At 37.1% G+C, this 15,614-nt stretch overlaps 1 protein-coding gene across 2 annotated transcripts in view; it reads left to right on the top strand.

Moving 5' to 3' along the window:
• Positions 1 to 5,327: 5,327 nt before the first annotated feature.
• crtac1b (cartilage acidic protein 1b) overlaps positions 5,328 to 15,614 on the top strand; it is a 35,975-nt gene continuing 25,688 nt past the window's right edge. For both annotated transcript variants that reach the window (XM_038296248.1, XM_038296247.1), the window contains exons 1-4: positions 5,328 to 5,500; positions 9,206 to 9,396; positions 12,228 to 12,424; positions 12,744 to 12,880. In XM_038296248.1, coding sequence (XP_038152176.1) covers positions 5,471 to 5,500; positions 9,206 to 9,396; positions 12,228 to 12,424; positions 12,744 to 12,880 — 555 coding nt within the window. In that variant the 5' untranslated portion in view covers positions 5,328 to 5,470. The remainder of the gene's footprint in view (positions 5,501 to 9,205; positions 9,397 to 12,227; positions 12,425 to 12,743; positions 12,881 to 15,614) is intronic.

Below are 15,614 nucleotides of genomic sequence, written 5' to 3'. Positions count from 1 at the left end.
AGGCAGAAAAATATGGTAGCATCCATCAGAGGCTCAACTGAAGAAGAAAAGATGCAGGAATGGAGAGGAAGCAAGGGCTCAGCGTTGGGGGGCTGCCAAGGACATTTAAGAGAGCTGTCAAGGGAGGCTGATCTATGAAGGACCCTAGCGAAACCTATAGCCCAGCATGTGTGTGTATGTGTGCAACTGAATGTGTGGAAAAGAGCAGTGGATAGAGATCAGTGCAACGGCACCAATACACATGCACTAAAACCCTGGAGGCTTAAGTAAAGAGTGAGTGTGGTCCATCCACACAGAAAATCAAACCATTTAAATTTCAGCTAATGATGAAACAAAGAATAAAAAAAACACAGTAAGAAATTAAACAAAAAGAAAAAAAACTGCTCAACCACAAAAACTGAGTGTAAAGAAGGGAGAACAGAAGAGGGATAATTGTAAAAATAACTTAGAGCTTGGTTTTCTGTAGCATAGTACATGACAGTCTATTACACTAACCAACTCATTCAGTGCACATATATTCCTTAATGTTATAAAAAGAAGAATTATGTTATTTAAATTACAAGACTTGGTTTACTCTGTGCTGTAGAGTACCACTTGTCTGAAACTAGAGATAATAATGCTATGAGGGCATACAGCAGAGACCAGAAATTAAGGTATACTGTATAAAAACACATACTATCTGTCAAATTAATGTGCTGTTATACTTATCAATGTTTATTGGGCTTTAAGCAAGAACCTGTTACGTGCTGTTTTGATGCTGCTTCTGCTTCTGTTGCAGCCCTTACACAATGCATTCCAATAACTTCTGTGTGTCAGACGGTTGTCACTTAATTTTCAATCCAGTAACCCATAAGTCAGTGGTTAATATTGTTGTTTCCCTCTGCTGAGTTCATACCTTGTTCTGTTATTCACTCAGGAATAATTATTTAGAATATTCTTTTATCAGAATAATGTTTTATCTAGGTTTTTGATTTGCATTGGGAAATGGGTTGAACACATTCCAACTGCCCTAACTTAACTTAAAGCAAATTTAACTGAGGAATTTCAAATTCCACAGGATAAACTTTGGTTCCTAAATATAAAATCCATACTGAACTGTGACATTATTGCATGATTTTATTGGTGAATGGCCTGTTCTTATGTAGCCCTTTTTTAGGTCAGGGAACTTGACCAAAGTGTTTAACACTACATTCTGTCATTCATCCATTCACACACTCACACACTGATGGTGGCAAGCTACATTGTAGCCACAGCTGCCCTGGTGCTCACTGACAGAAGAGAAACTTCTGTACAATGGTGCCACCGGACCCTCTGACCACCATCAGTAGACAATGCAGGTGAAGTGTCTTGCTGTAGGGCAAAAAAACACTGAAACTCCTGCATCCTACAACACCTTTCGCTCCATGTGATGGTTTGCAATTTTTAAATTAGTTTATTTCTACTTTATATACATAGTAGTTTATTAGTTTAGTTTAGTTTCAGTGATTCTTTTTTTTACTGTAATATATTTAGCCTGGAATCGCTTTATTTTAGTTTTTTAAATAGAAGCTGTTGTGATTATATTCCAAATGTGTGTAGCGTTGCTGTTTGACAATGATCACACTCAAATTAAATCTTTCATATTTACCCTAACAACACAGCCATTTGGACATTTGTTCATAGACCAAAACATTAAAATATAGATGTATTTAAGCTTTCAACAGCCCCATTAACCAAAGGAGTACATTTGAGGTAACCCTTGTTGAAGGGAAGTAACACTGAGGTCATTATTGAAGCTTAAAAATATGAGAGAATTGTTCTTCTATTCTCTGCAGGAATGGGCTTATCACAGTGCTTTAACTTTATACATCAATCAACACTTTAGGAAAAAGGGATTTCTTTAAATGTTCCAAAAGTCTTTTCTTTCTCAGTTTCATCCCTTGAGCTCTTCAACCTTGTCACAGTTACTTACAAAGGCCGTGCGTCTAAAAAGTAGAAGGGCCCAGCATTGACAGTAAGTCACAATGAGCTGAGGGGAGGTGTTGAAGGGTGCTGGGTGACTGTACATGATAGAAGAGTTACCAACCAACTACAACATGGTGTCAGAGGTTCATCTCAGTGTGCTCCAGAGAGAGAAATACAATTCACTTTCAGGCTCAAAGTCACACTACACACACTGTCACTGGCTTAAGCTGAGTGCTGACTGATTTCTGGCCCCCTCCTCGTAAATAAGCACCAGTCTTCAGCGTGAGAGACTGTAGATCAGGGTGTAAATGGCTGAAGATATCATGCACTGCAGAGTAATGCCCACATAGAGAATTGTCTTTAACTTTCCACATTAGAAAGCATGCAAATTACTAAAAAGAAGCAACTGACAGAGAATCTACAGTACTTGTTGTATATCTTTACTTTATTTTATTACTTTACTTTATTACTTCATAAGCAAAAAAAAAAAAACCAAAAGGGAGAATGCTAATCCACCCCAATGTGGTCCTCGATTCCTTATATTTGCATTGCTGCTGTCAAAGCCACCTGCCTGCAGGTTGACGCTGGCACAACGCAGACAATAACATTAAAGACAGGAGTGGACCGTTTTATGACTTCAGCACTTTCAGTTTTGAAGTCTTCTGGCACCAGTAAGTTTAAATTATGGTGGGAGACGTCCTTGGGATGTGAACATCTCATTTCACCATGGCTTTACGCAGCCACACACATATACACACAAACCCCTACACACACACACACACACAACTCTTTATTGGGGTTCTCTGGAAGACTGAACTCACTGGGGCATGACATAAGAATTATACATCTGACAGCTGTAAACCTGCAAACTCCTCACACACACACTCACTTTTGTTATAAGGAAGAACACTAACTTTTTGCTCACTATCCTGAGAGAGAATCAGTTCATGTCTAAATATTATTGCTGTTGATGTTTTTTAATATCCTTTATGCAAATGGGAGGCTTTTGTTTTATCCAATCTAATATTAAACGTAGCTACAACAGCTGTCTCCCTTTACTAAACAATAGAAATGCTATTTGAGGAATTACTGTTTTATTCTTCAGTAAGCATTTAGTTGCTATAATTGCTTTCTTTCGCTTCAGTTAGAGTGCTACAGCAAACAGAAAATGCAGTTTTAGTCAATATTTAGATTTTACTATTTACAGATGAAAATAAACATTTTGCATTCAAGCACAAATGAAAATCTATTCTTGTTAGGTTTCAAACTACATTATTAAATCATTAATAATATTTTATGCAGTGTATAAACAGGGAGCCAGACGCACAGCTCTTCATAGCTCTTAAACCTTATCACACTGCATTATACAACAGCCACTAGCATTACAGTTTTATGGAGATTTTAACTGAAATTAAATAGTGCATAATTGTAAAGAAGTAGGAAAATTACTCATTATATTCTATTTCAATTTTAAAAATAAAAAATCTGCCATACATTGGTTCTCAGCTCCCATGTCAATACTTTTTAGAAATACTTGTCACTGTCATTTAGGGTGACCATTCTGTCATATGATTATAGCTGCATCTAAGCTGTTCTATTGAATATGCAGCCATATGTATAAGGTCATGGTCCTGTCGATCCTGCCTCTCAATTTTGTCTCAGTCCCTTTGTAGTCTTTAACAGCGCCCCCCATGTTTATATCATAGACAATGGTTCAACTGTTGTGTGTGGACTGATGTACAATATTTTTTTTTAACCACTTGCATATTGTTGCTTTGTTAGCCTTGTTCACATCAGTTGAAAGCATCTTTAGTAAGTTTAATAGTATTGTTTCATGTCAGCAGAGCAGGACATGAAACAAAAGTGTTAGAGCTACTAAAGATGATTTCATAGATCCGATAGATGCAGGAATTTTAAGTCACAAGTCATCTCCTATATGACATGTGCCAAAATTTTAATAAAAATTAGCTTTTTGCTCAGCAGAGGCATAAATCTTCCAACTTTCCCCAAAAGATCCAATTTAATATTCATCTTACAGGTTTTCTTTAAATGGACTGTCCCCGACTGATGAAAACGGAATCACCTTCAATGATACGCCCTTTGCCACTTTTAGTTGGACGACTGTCTGAATGAGTTTGCAGTTGTACCATTCTATTTCTCTTTTAATACAATGGATTACTGTGCTCCCTAAGATGTAAAAAGCTCAGAATAATGCATTATTACCAATTACCTTTTGGTGTGTGTCAATTAATGTTCTCTAAGAAACCTTTACAGAACACCTGGGTTTATGGCAAGACTGAAAATAGAATACAAATAGAAAATCCCTTTATTGTCCCACAATGGGGAAATGGTGGCGTTACAGCAGCAAACGATATATATAATAGCAAAAGTGGTGAAACAAATGTGGACTTTAAAAAGAGTATAAAAATAACAGAATAACTGAGTTAAAAAAACTGAGTTTTATAAAATACTGTACTGTACAGTGTTTTTACAGTATAAATACTGTGCATGTGGAGAATAAATAAACAGCTGTGGACATTTTTACAGTAATGGATATGTGAATAAATAGCAGTAACACCAGAGATGTGCAAAAATGAAGCATGCCGCATGTTATTTAACAACCCAGAGACTGTACAAAAATCAGTATAAATGTGAAAACTTATTGAGGTTGTTGGTAACAATGATGGTTATGAAGTCTTATACACAGGTGGATATTTTTATTTATTTATTTATAGGCAGTAGAACTAAGGTAGCTAAATCTATCTATATGAAAGTCTAATTAGATTTGTATTTCAAATAATTTTTGAAAAGTAGGCCTACGTATAATTTTGCCTACATTTAAATTGTGCACCAATTTACTGTAAATGAAACTGAATAAAATGCACAGGTTTAGTGGCTGTAACATGATCAAATCACAAAGAAAATAACTCAAAAGGTTTGGGTACTTTTGACAAGAGCTGGGTGAGCTTTAGATCTAGAATTTGTTTAATGATTACTAATAACCATCAGGACTTGGTGCCTGAGTTTAAAAAAAAAAAAAAAAAACCTGCTGATCTGATCCAGTGTATAAATACTTATCCAGATCCTGCAGCAAATGGTGAAACATCCAGGATGCCTAACAGCTTTCTGCCCATAGGCACATGGAGCAGGATCTGAAGCATCCAGTCAAAAAATAGCAGGCTGAACTCCGCATCTCCATCCCAGCTGCGCCCTATCCCAGCTGAGGATGTGATCAACACCTGAGGACCTGCCCACCTCTCGCTTTTTCCAGCTAACTCATTGGCTGTTTCTTTACATATTTAGCAAGCTGTCAGTCTACTGGCCAAACTCTCACACCAGCGATTTCATGGACCATTTTTTTTTTTTTTTTTTTTTTTGTGGGGAAGTTGTGGGAAAGTGTGTGTGTATATGTGTGGGAAAACCCTTTGATATCCGCGGAATCAACAGCTCCAATTAGCCGAGCCATACACTCTGGGTTTGCGTTTAAACGCCTCGTCCTCTGGCTGCCAGTCGCTGCAGGATTTCTATGGAGTTTTCGGAGCGCCTCTCTGCAGCTGTGAGTAAACCTGTCTATGAAACAAGCTGCGCTCTGCTGAGATGATGTCCTGCAGAGAAAGACGCAAAAATAAAAGTTCCTCTAGAATTTACTGCAACTTCTGGGGCTTTAGGCAAAAAAAAAAAAAAAAAAAAAAAAAAAAAACCTTGATTAATAATTTGCTTGTCATGTTAACAAGTAAAAATATTTTAATCAGCTACCAGCGGTGGGAATAATTGTCGCAACTTCATTGGTACCTTTTAAATGCTCATGGGCAGAGAGTAAATGTGGCATAAGAGTAATGATTGCAGCAGTTTTTATTTTAACTTATCTTATCATGCTTTTGCTTTTCTGGATATGTCTTACTTTGTTTTTAAAGAAAAACAAACTTTTCTAACATAGCTGGATAGATATAGATGTTTGCAGTGTGGTATCATTTCGTGTTTTCATCTTTTTTACCTATTTAGAATTATGTATAAAAAGTATATGTATATATATATATATATATATATATATATATATATGTATATGAAATATGTCTTTGTTTTTTATAGATAGATAGGTATAAATTAATTAATTAATTAATAAAAGTATACTATTGAAACTTGTAAAACTATTTCACTAATAAAACATGCCATTAGGAAAATAAAAAGCTTAAGATAATGTACTTTGGGTCTTTGATTCCATGTTAAGTTTGAAGAGTCTCTTTTGTCTTTTCTCATTCTGATATTATAGACTATCTCCATTCTAATGCTGTGTTTTCTGCCAAAATAAAAGTAAATCACCAGGTTTGGAGAAGTAGCTACTGTATATGTGAGTGTGTGTTTTCTGCAGTGACGTTTGTCCTTCAGAGGGTAAGAGTGTCTGGAAGTGTGTGTTTAAAAGTGAAGATGTTGCTGGCTCTTTTGTCGCAGTGTTATCAGGATCAGAGCCGGGCAGGAACGCTCCAGAAAGCACATGCTGATGTTGCACGCTGTGGTAATGGCCTCTTACCGCTCGTATAAATAATCTAATGGAAAAACATCAAACAGCATTGTTTTTATTCCCCAGCGCTATAATATGGCATTTGACTGATTTAGAAAAAAAACTAAATTGTTTTGCTTCCCATTATTATTGTTGACCCTGCAGATATCCCACCATAAAACATCACAGAGTATGTGAAATGCTTTGTGGTTCCATCACAACTTCACTTGAGTGGGATGTCTAGGTCTTCACTGCAGTGAACATTGAGTAAAGTGACTGTATGTCCTTGGCTGGATAATGTAATACCTCATGACATAATCAAATACAAAATTCCCCTGGGGTCTCAACCATTCTTTAAGTCTAAACTATAAAAGGTCTGACACCATTTTTAGGCTGAAATGTAACTAAACATGTACTACGGGAAAAAGGAAAACAGTCTCAGTAGTTTAACTATTCATCCCACAGGTTCTGAGCAGTATCAGTGTACTGTATGTAGAGATGCACTGATCCAGTTTTTGGATACTAGTACTACTGGCTGAGTGTATCGACTGATAACCAAAATGAACCATTTATCTTGCCACGTGAGGGAAGGCTTTAGCCTCGACATAAACATTATCAAAAAAGGGTAACAAATGAACACAGATATAAATGTACAAACACGCAGAAAAAAGACTGAATTAATAGTTCCATAAAGTGCACTGAATTGGATCTCCGATATTTGATATAAAATCATTGATATTGATCCAGCTAATTAGTTAATACCAGAGCCGTTATCCAATTGGTGCATCTTTAACCGTGATAAATACTATTGCCAGAGATTTTAGGCCCCATTATCCCGTATCTGATCGGGATCTGGCTTCCAAAGACCTAAAAAATGTTTATGTGGATTTTTTTTTTGCACAGTGTAGATATTTAAGGACCTTAGAAAGTTTCCTTTAAATGTTTCATATGGAAATCATTTAGAAAGTGACTATATTTACATTAAACTAGTTCTTTTACAACATCTTTGAAAGGTACACATTATGTTTGGTATGCACATTTACACCTTCATGGTCTCGACACAGATCCTCACACCATATTGGCACTACAACAGTCTGGCACTAATTGCACAGATATTTTCTAAAAAAAAACAACTAATTATTAATAATAAGTTGTGTCACTAAGAATTCCTGTTACTTGTGGTTACTACACCTAGATGTTTAGTATTGATTAATTTAGGCTTATTAACGTTTATAAATATTAAGTGTTTTTATACATAAGCTGATAGTAATTTATGTACTGGGAATTGTTTTATTGTTGTACACACTTCCAGTGACTTCAGATGGAAGGTCGTCTTAGCTAAATCTGGTTCAAAACATCTCTTCTCCTGTTTAAGATTAATGTTTTTATACATGGTCTTTGTCAAATAAATAATAAATTAAAATTACCTGTAGGAGGGTTTTTAGCACAGCATCCTCATCTTGTACACACCCTGACATCTACATAGCCTTAAAAATGACTTTTAGTCACATTTAGCTAAGTTCTATTTGCTTAAAATCAAATCAAATCAATCAAATCATTTCACAATGGGCAACTTTGAGTTAGGATGCATCAACTTTGTGCCCAGCATTGTGTCATCTCTTGCTCTTAGTGGGTGATGCTAAGGTTACATCAGCAAATGATCATACAAATAAGGTGTGGAGTTTGATGAATCGTAAAAGCAATGTAAAGTATTTAAGGCGGCACAGTGGATCTGTTTGCAACAATTCCTCTTTTAGATTTGACTTAAGAAATATTTACTCTGAGGCACAATTCTACTATTTTAGTTTTTCCCTCTATCACTTTTTTTCATAACTTTTCACGAGCCTTTACTCCTTGTATTATGTGTTGCCTTTTCTATCTACTTCTTGACGTCCTAAACTAGCCAGCTCATTTGTCTTCACACTCTGCTCTAATGGGGAGAAACTGCTTTTAATTAACCCTTCCTGCTAACAGCCACTGTCTACATTTCTGACAGATAACCGGTATGCATTATCGCTGCACAGCTTGCCTTCAAATTAGTAGCGGCCCCCAGCTGTATTTCTGCAGGTGTCAGCTGAGGTGCCTCTTCATCTCACTGCAGAGCATTACGCAAACAGTGCAATAGTTTTATCTCAAATTGAATTGTTGAAGGAGACGTTAAAGAGTCATACATCACTGGAGCGCTCAGAGCTGAAGGAGGGAATATGCAGCAGTCAGGAAGCAAAGAGGGGAGCGTCTCATTGGTGTCACAGAGCGAATGACAAGGGATGTGTTCATAAATCCATAAGAGAAAATCAAATTGTCAGCTTATAAAAACACATTGATGTGATTCTTTTATTTTAGCTGTGAGAAGGTGACCTGTGTTTTTTTTTTCTTAGTCTTTATTTTTGCAAAAATCTCTGCCTGAATGCTTCTCACATAAGCTGGATTCAATCAGTATTGGGAATTCTTACTCGTAGGTAAACACAAGTAGAAAGGAACAGCACCTTATGCTGTATGGAACAGGTACAGGTACTCTTGACACTTCACCACTTACCACTGATCCAGAAGTTGACAATCTTCTATGTCTCTTAACATAGCAGAAAATTAAAAAATCTAAATATATTTGTATTTTTCAGACTAATATAAAGCATGTGTGAACAGGTGAAAATCACTGTGTGTAGGTTATATGCTGTTTCCTTATGGAAGCAGCAGAACCTAAGAAGATAGCCTAAGGAGATGATCCAGTATTAGAGGAGGCAAATGGTGTGTTTTACTCTTCAGGTGAGGATGTTGCTGTGCCTGCTTCTCTTCCTGCCTGCCCACTCCACGGCTCAGCGATCAGAGCCCATGTTCGCTGCGATAACCAAGACGGCTCTCCGTCCGGACTATGAAAACAACCCCAGCCAGCTCAACTATGGTATGGCTGTCACTGACGTTGATGGGGACGGAGACCTGGAGATATTTGTAGCTGGGTGAGAGGAGTGTTTCACTTAAATTTATTGTTTTTTTTTATCTTGATACCATTTTTAAAGTGAACCGTATATATACTTACAAAAAGAAACCATTTGGAGTGCTATCTAATTTGAGAGACTAAAACTGAAATCCACTGTCATTGTCCTAAGTTAAACCCTTAGAACAAAGGTGAAAAACTAAAAGAGGTGACATTAAAGTGCTCTGATGTTCACTGAACCGAAGAAAATGGATGTGATTGAATAGAATGCCAGTGATGGGAATAGCTTTCCAAGCCTCATGCTATCCAGTGAAGCAGCAATGAGATTTTCAATGCTTAACAGAATATAGATGAGCACAAATGAGCATGCTTACTAAATGTAATTTAGCCAAAACAACCTATTCAGCAGGTATCCCAGGGATAGGAACGTCCCACAGTCTTATGGAGGATGTAATTTAATTTGCCATTAGGAGGATCTTTGCTTGAATTGCTTCTATAGTTTATATTCAACTTGTGTTGCTGACCTTTTGTCATAATAACAATGATCTATTAAGACATTTTTAATCTCAAACATCTTAAAAGTATGTCTGGAATTGAAATTTAGGACACAAGACTCATGCTGGAAATGATAAAATAAATATGAAGGACTTTTGTTTTTGACAACCTTATCAGCTTCTAATACATTGCAGGATTTAATTATGTATGAAATCTTTATTTTGACTTTTGGATTTTCAGTTTAGTGTCTTTATTGTTGAACACCCCAACTTTTAAAGCTCATAATTGGAATTAATTCATATTTTGATCAGCAGATTCAGGCTTAAAATTTTCCCAGCCTGTTCATTCATGTTCATTCAACCTAATGTGCTGGTCTGTTGTTCCTTGAAAGGTTAAATTACATAATTAAGAGAATTTATTATGCAGGACCTTGAAAGACATGGCAGACACGGGTGTGTCTGGTCTGTTTGTTTAGAGTCACATTTATGTACCGTAGTGTTTTTTTAAATTGAGGTTATTCAATTGAAGTTCAGAATGTATTTCTGTTTAACTATGAAGCCGTGTCCTTGTGTGAGAAAGTGAAACAGATGATTTTTTTAGTAGAAAAATGACAGTGTACAAAACCAAGATGGGCTTGTTAAGCCCAAAAGAGTCAAAATGTAGAGGACCAAGTGGACTCACTGCATTTTATTTTTAAAATGTAACACAGTTACTTAATTTCACAAAAAGTAAAAAAAAAAAAATGCTTAATAGTGTAATTTTTGACCTCTAAATTGCAGTGTCACACTCTTTCATTTCAAAAACTGGGTACTCACACTCTGAGAAGCCCCCTTATATGTTAGCAGACACTCTCTATCTTCAAAACTGATTTATTAGAGCATTTCTGAAAAACAAAATAAAGTTGCCATCTCAATCTGATTAGCAACTAAAACTTAAAATGTATGTATTAACCCCCCCACACAAAGTGCATCTGTCGGATCCCATCACACAGAGATCTGAAAAGGGGATGAAGTGAAAGCAAACAGCTATCAGTGCTCCAACTTTGTATCGTTTTTTAAAATGTTTCAGACATATTAGATACAGAATGACAGGAATCACACAGGTTAAGAAATAAATAAATAATTTAAGGTATGTACATTTATCCGGCCTGGTTGCAGATGACGCGGACATTATCAATGTGATATAAATGTTTTCGGAGGGTGGACAGTGGGGTTGTCATCAGATATTATTCCTAATTTATGTTCTTCACAAAAAAAGATTAAAGAAAAAAATTGTCAGAGTTTAAAATATTATTCATTTTTTATATGCTTTTATTTTTTTGAAAAATAGAATAGGTCCTACAAGGGTTGAAGTCCAATGCCAAATTTATGTTGTTCATTGCAAATAAATAAATGCATTTGTTTAGCTATAAAAATGTTTTTAATGTATAACACAAGGGTCACCAACGTGGTGCCCGCTGGCATCAAGGGGCCCTCAGGGGCCACATGGCGTGCCCACAGTGTCTTCTGACGACAGCACAACTCTATGGTGTTGCTCTTCTTTTTTAATAATTTATAGAGCATTTCATCATTTAAATCATACAGAGCATTTAAGCATTAATAGAGATTTCAAAATGACAATATCTGAAAGAAAATTAGGAATTAAAAGAAACAATAAAAATATGTTTATTGTATATGAAGTTAAGTTGAACGCTGATCCCCCACAGTTCATAGGTCAGTATTGGTAGCCCTAACTCTGACTCAGTATTCATAAAGTATTCCTCAGCCTTAAAAACTTTGGTGGCCCCTGTGTGATTGCGTGAAAAAATATACAGAAGCTAGATCTGGTCTGATCCAACAATATCTCTGTAGATCGTTATATATGGCGAGAGAAATTCTAAAGCTTGAATTGATTAAATGTAGTCCTATTGTTTTAAGGTACAGACATAAAGTTTTATATTTGAATTCTTACCGACACGGAATCTCTGGTTAGGTATCCACAGATTTTCCAATATGTCCAATCTCATGGGAAAGGTTAAAAAAATACATATGCAAAGAGGTTTCATGCTACATAAGAAATTGTTTCTTTCTTTTTATTATTATACCCAGTCTGGTCTTCACTTTCTAACAACCAATTTAAAAGGCTGTAAAGTGCATTTGTATTGTCTTGTTTGTTTTGTATGTTTTTTTCCTCCTGACCATCTACAGCAGACCCTATAATAAATAAAAGATTGAAATATAGTTTCACTAAATTCCTGCTCAAATACAAAATGCTAATTAAGAAATAAGCAACTACTACAACGTTTGATGAGGACGGTTTCGGTTGTCGATTACCTTTGCTTCATGAAATATAATAGGCTTGGCCTCTGTATGTTTACAGATACAATGGTCCGAACCTGGTGCTGAAGTACGACAAACAGAGGAAAGGACTCATCAACATCGCCATTGATGACCAGAATTCCCCATTCTATGCCCTGAGGGACCGTCAAGGCAATGCCATTGGAGTGACAGCATGTGACATTGATGGAGATGGACGGGAAGAGATTTATGTCCTTAACACCAACAACGCTTTCTCTGGTACAGTACTAGCGGTTACAAAGGCACATAGTCTGCTCACTGTATCTAAAGTTGGACAATCTGTAAGCAGCTTATCTTATCTGAGTCTTCTTCAGATAACAGATAAGCTTTGTGCTGCCATAAATCATATAGAGCTGCAATGAGTATGCTGCTAACACCGCAGTACCTCACTGCTGTCATTTTTCTAAAAACTCCACACTCACATTTCTACCACACCAACTCTATATTCTTGTTTCTACCGGCAGCATTTATCATGCCTCAGAAACCCCTCTTTGCTTCATCCAAACTTGTCTTTTTAACTCCTTACCCCTGCATAAAGGTCGGGCAACATATTCCGACAAGCTGTTCAAATTTCGCAATGGTCGCTTTGAGGACCTACTGAATGACGATATAAATGAACACCGCGATGTGGCCAACCCCATGGCTGGGCGCTCTGTGGCCTGTGTGGACAGAAAGGTACTTCACACACACGTACCCAGTAGAGTACAGTATGAAGTCTACTACGCACACACAACCACTCCTACTAGTGTCTTATGCGTACATGCCCGGTTGCTTCTGTTTGTTTACCAGTGATAAGTCATGCCCTGCCTACGCGGACCGTTCTCAGCATGTGCTCTGACAGTTCATTTGGGCGAATGGTGCGCTATTTTCTCTCCTCTGTCCATCGCACCACTGTAATTACAGAAGCAAAAGCTCGTTTGTTTTACAGAATGCATCCTACAAAGAGAGGGAGGGAGTGATGACTGCACGCTTCTGCTTTCTGCCTGTAGTGGTTTCCTCCCTCCACTCATTTCTTTTGTTTTTATCCTATTCTCACTTACATTTTTTGCCTTCTTCTGACTGACATGCTCCGTCTTTGTCTCTTATCTCACACACCAGCAAACAGTTCTCCTCTAATAAGAGGATGGTATAAAGATAGTTATAGTCGAAAGAGGACAGCAGGGATTACAATAGTTTTTTTTCTTTTTAACAGTCCCATCTCACTGAGCACTGATAGGAGGTGCAGGTGCCAAGCAGATTGAAAAGATATTCTTTAATGGCGTGATTCTTTTAGAAAAAGCCAAAGCTCTGATGCCCACCCTTGCATGCCAGTACGAGCTGATCCAACATCTCATTTTTGCTGCCCACGTGTGATGCTCCAGAGAGAAGCCAAAGTGTACTGCTTTGTCAGCTGAGTAGTTAACATGTATGATTTTGTTTACCCTTAACTAAAGTAATCTAATAAGAGAAGAGGCAGATTTGTCATCTGGCGATCCTGATCTGGGTCTCCTTGAAACTGCTGTCTCATTATTATTCCTAAATGACTGATGAGATGGACATATTAAAGGTATAGTGGAGGATGTTCTTTTTCCAGGTGGATCCTCAAAATAAGTGGTCCTCCTAAATGTCCCTTTTCACTTACCGGTGGTGAGTCTGACATAGTGGAAAAAATGTAAATCTTTTTTTTTGAAAGTAAGTTTGTATGAGCGATGCAAACAGCAACTTTTAAACAGAGCGTGCACAAGGAGAAATGGGCTTGTGCATGCTCTCACACATGTTAAATAGGCGTTCCCTCTCAGGAGTAGGTACATTGGTTGTGCATCTGCGTGTCTTTTTTTGGGTGTTTTTTTTTTTTCAAAAATTCACAAAAATCCTCCCCCTTACCTTTAAGATGTCTTGTTGAGCTGATGGATCAGTCCGCTTGGAAAAAGTCCAGAGGATAATAAGTGGACTTAACAAGTTCAAATGACACAGATGTTTTAAAGTGGTGATCTTCATTTTTTTATAGAATGACCAACGGTTTCTGTTGATAAAACATGACATTACACATGGTCAGTCTTTCATCTTTATGTGGTCCTGGCTTTGGTGATAAACACCATCGGCGTCGCCAGACCCCATTTACTGGGGCACGTGCCCCAGTATAAATGAGCTGTGCCCCAGTATAAATCTCATTAATATTTGCAACAGTAATACATTTTTTTAATGCATCAATTTCGATAATTCCAACGGGGGGAGACGTATATTTCTACTCAAATGCGTAGCAAGTGTGTCAAGTCCAAATTGAGGATGTATTAGCGCCCCCACGTCAGCGCATGTCACTGCATGAACTGCAGGTAAACTAAGGCGCTGCTCTCAACTGAGTTGGATGGGACGCTGTCCGGCCGCGACGCATTTTTAGTTCTGGTAACGTTTCTTACCTGTCAATTTTATTATTTTCCCAGTGAAACCACATGATTTATCAGCTACTAACTGAAAATGACTGTATTGGTTTGTAGATGGATATCAGGAAATTCCTCACACGAAGCAGAGACAGGGAAGCAGTAAAACAAGATGAGAGAGATGAATTAGTGATTTAAGCTAACTAGTTACATTAGGAACGTTATAAGCAATATGATTGATATTTACATAATTATAAATTTATGTTTTTTAATGTTTGCTGTAGAGAATGAGAATGAAGGTGCTGGAGTAGGAAAGGAAAGGGAGGAGGAGGCGAGACTGACAGGCAAGAGACAGGTGAGAGACAGGAGAGACAGGACCATGAAGGCGATGAGGATGCAACAACCAGCGTTTATAAACAAGAAGGGGACATTAGTGACTAAGGGGGAAAACATGATGGTCCTTAACAAGTGAAGTTGTCCCACTATCCCCAGCACAAATTTGGAGTAAAAAAAACGTTCATTTAATTAAAAATGGTTTGAAAACTTTTCCTGGTTGAAAAAGAAAGCCTTATCATCAAGGATATGCAGTGTGTTTTCAACTTGCTTGATAACATCATGTTCCCCACACTAACGCAGGTCATCCAGATCTCCCTCACCATCCCAGTCTACAGCTGTAGTTGTGAAAGGTCATTCAGTGTGTTGAGAAGGATCCACACTTGGCTGAGGTGCACAATGGGACAAGACAGGCTCCATCATCCTGCTATTTTATCAGTTGAAAAGGAAGATCTTTCTAAGCTGAGTCACAGTCAAGTGATTGACCGCTTTGAAAAAATGAAAAAATAGGAGGTACACTTTAATGCTCAAAAAATAAAAGAAAAACTTAGTTCAGGTTGAGTTAAACTTTCCCCTGAACTAAAACTCTGAAACCTAGGAATTAATGATTACTTCAGAATGTGTATAAGGAAACTTTTTATTTGTCAAAGTTGGTGATGTCTTATTTTTTATAGCTGCAATGTTGAAAATGTTCATGTTTGTTAAAACAAATATGCTCT

Source organism: Cyprinodon tularosa, unplaced genomic scaffold (assembly GCF_016077235.1).
Source record: "Cyprinodon tularosa strain WSP-4 unplaced genomic scaffold, ASM1607723v1 ctg37, whole genome shotgun sequence".
NCBI classification, from domain to species: Eukaryota; Metazoa; Chordata; class Actinopteri; order Cyprinodontiformes; family Cyprinodontidae; genus Cyprinodon; species Cyprinodon tularosa.
The sequence above is the reverse complement of the archived record's forward strand: the minus strand, read 5'-3'. Positions and strand labels throughout refer to the sequence as shown.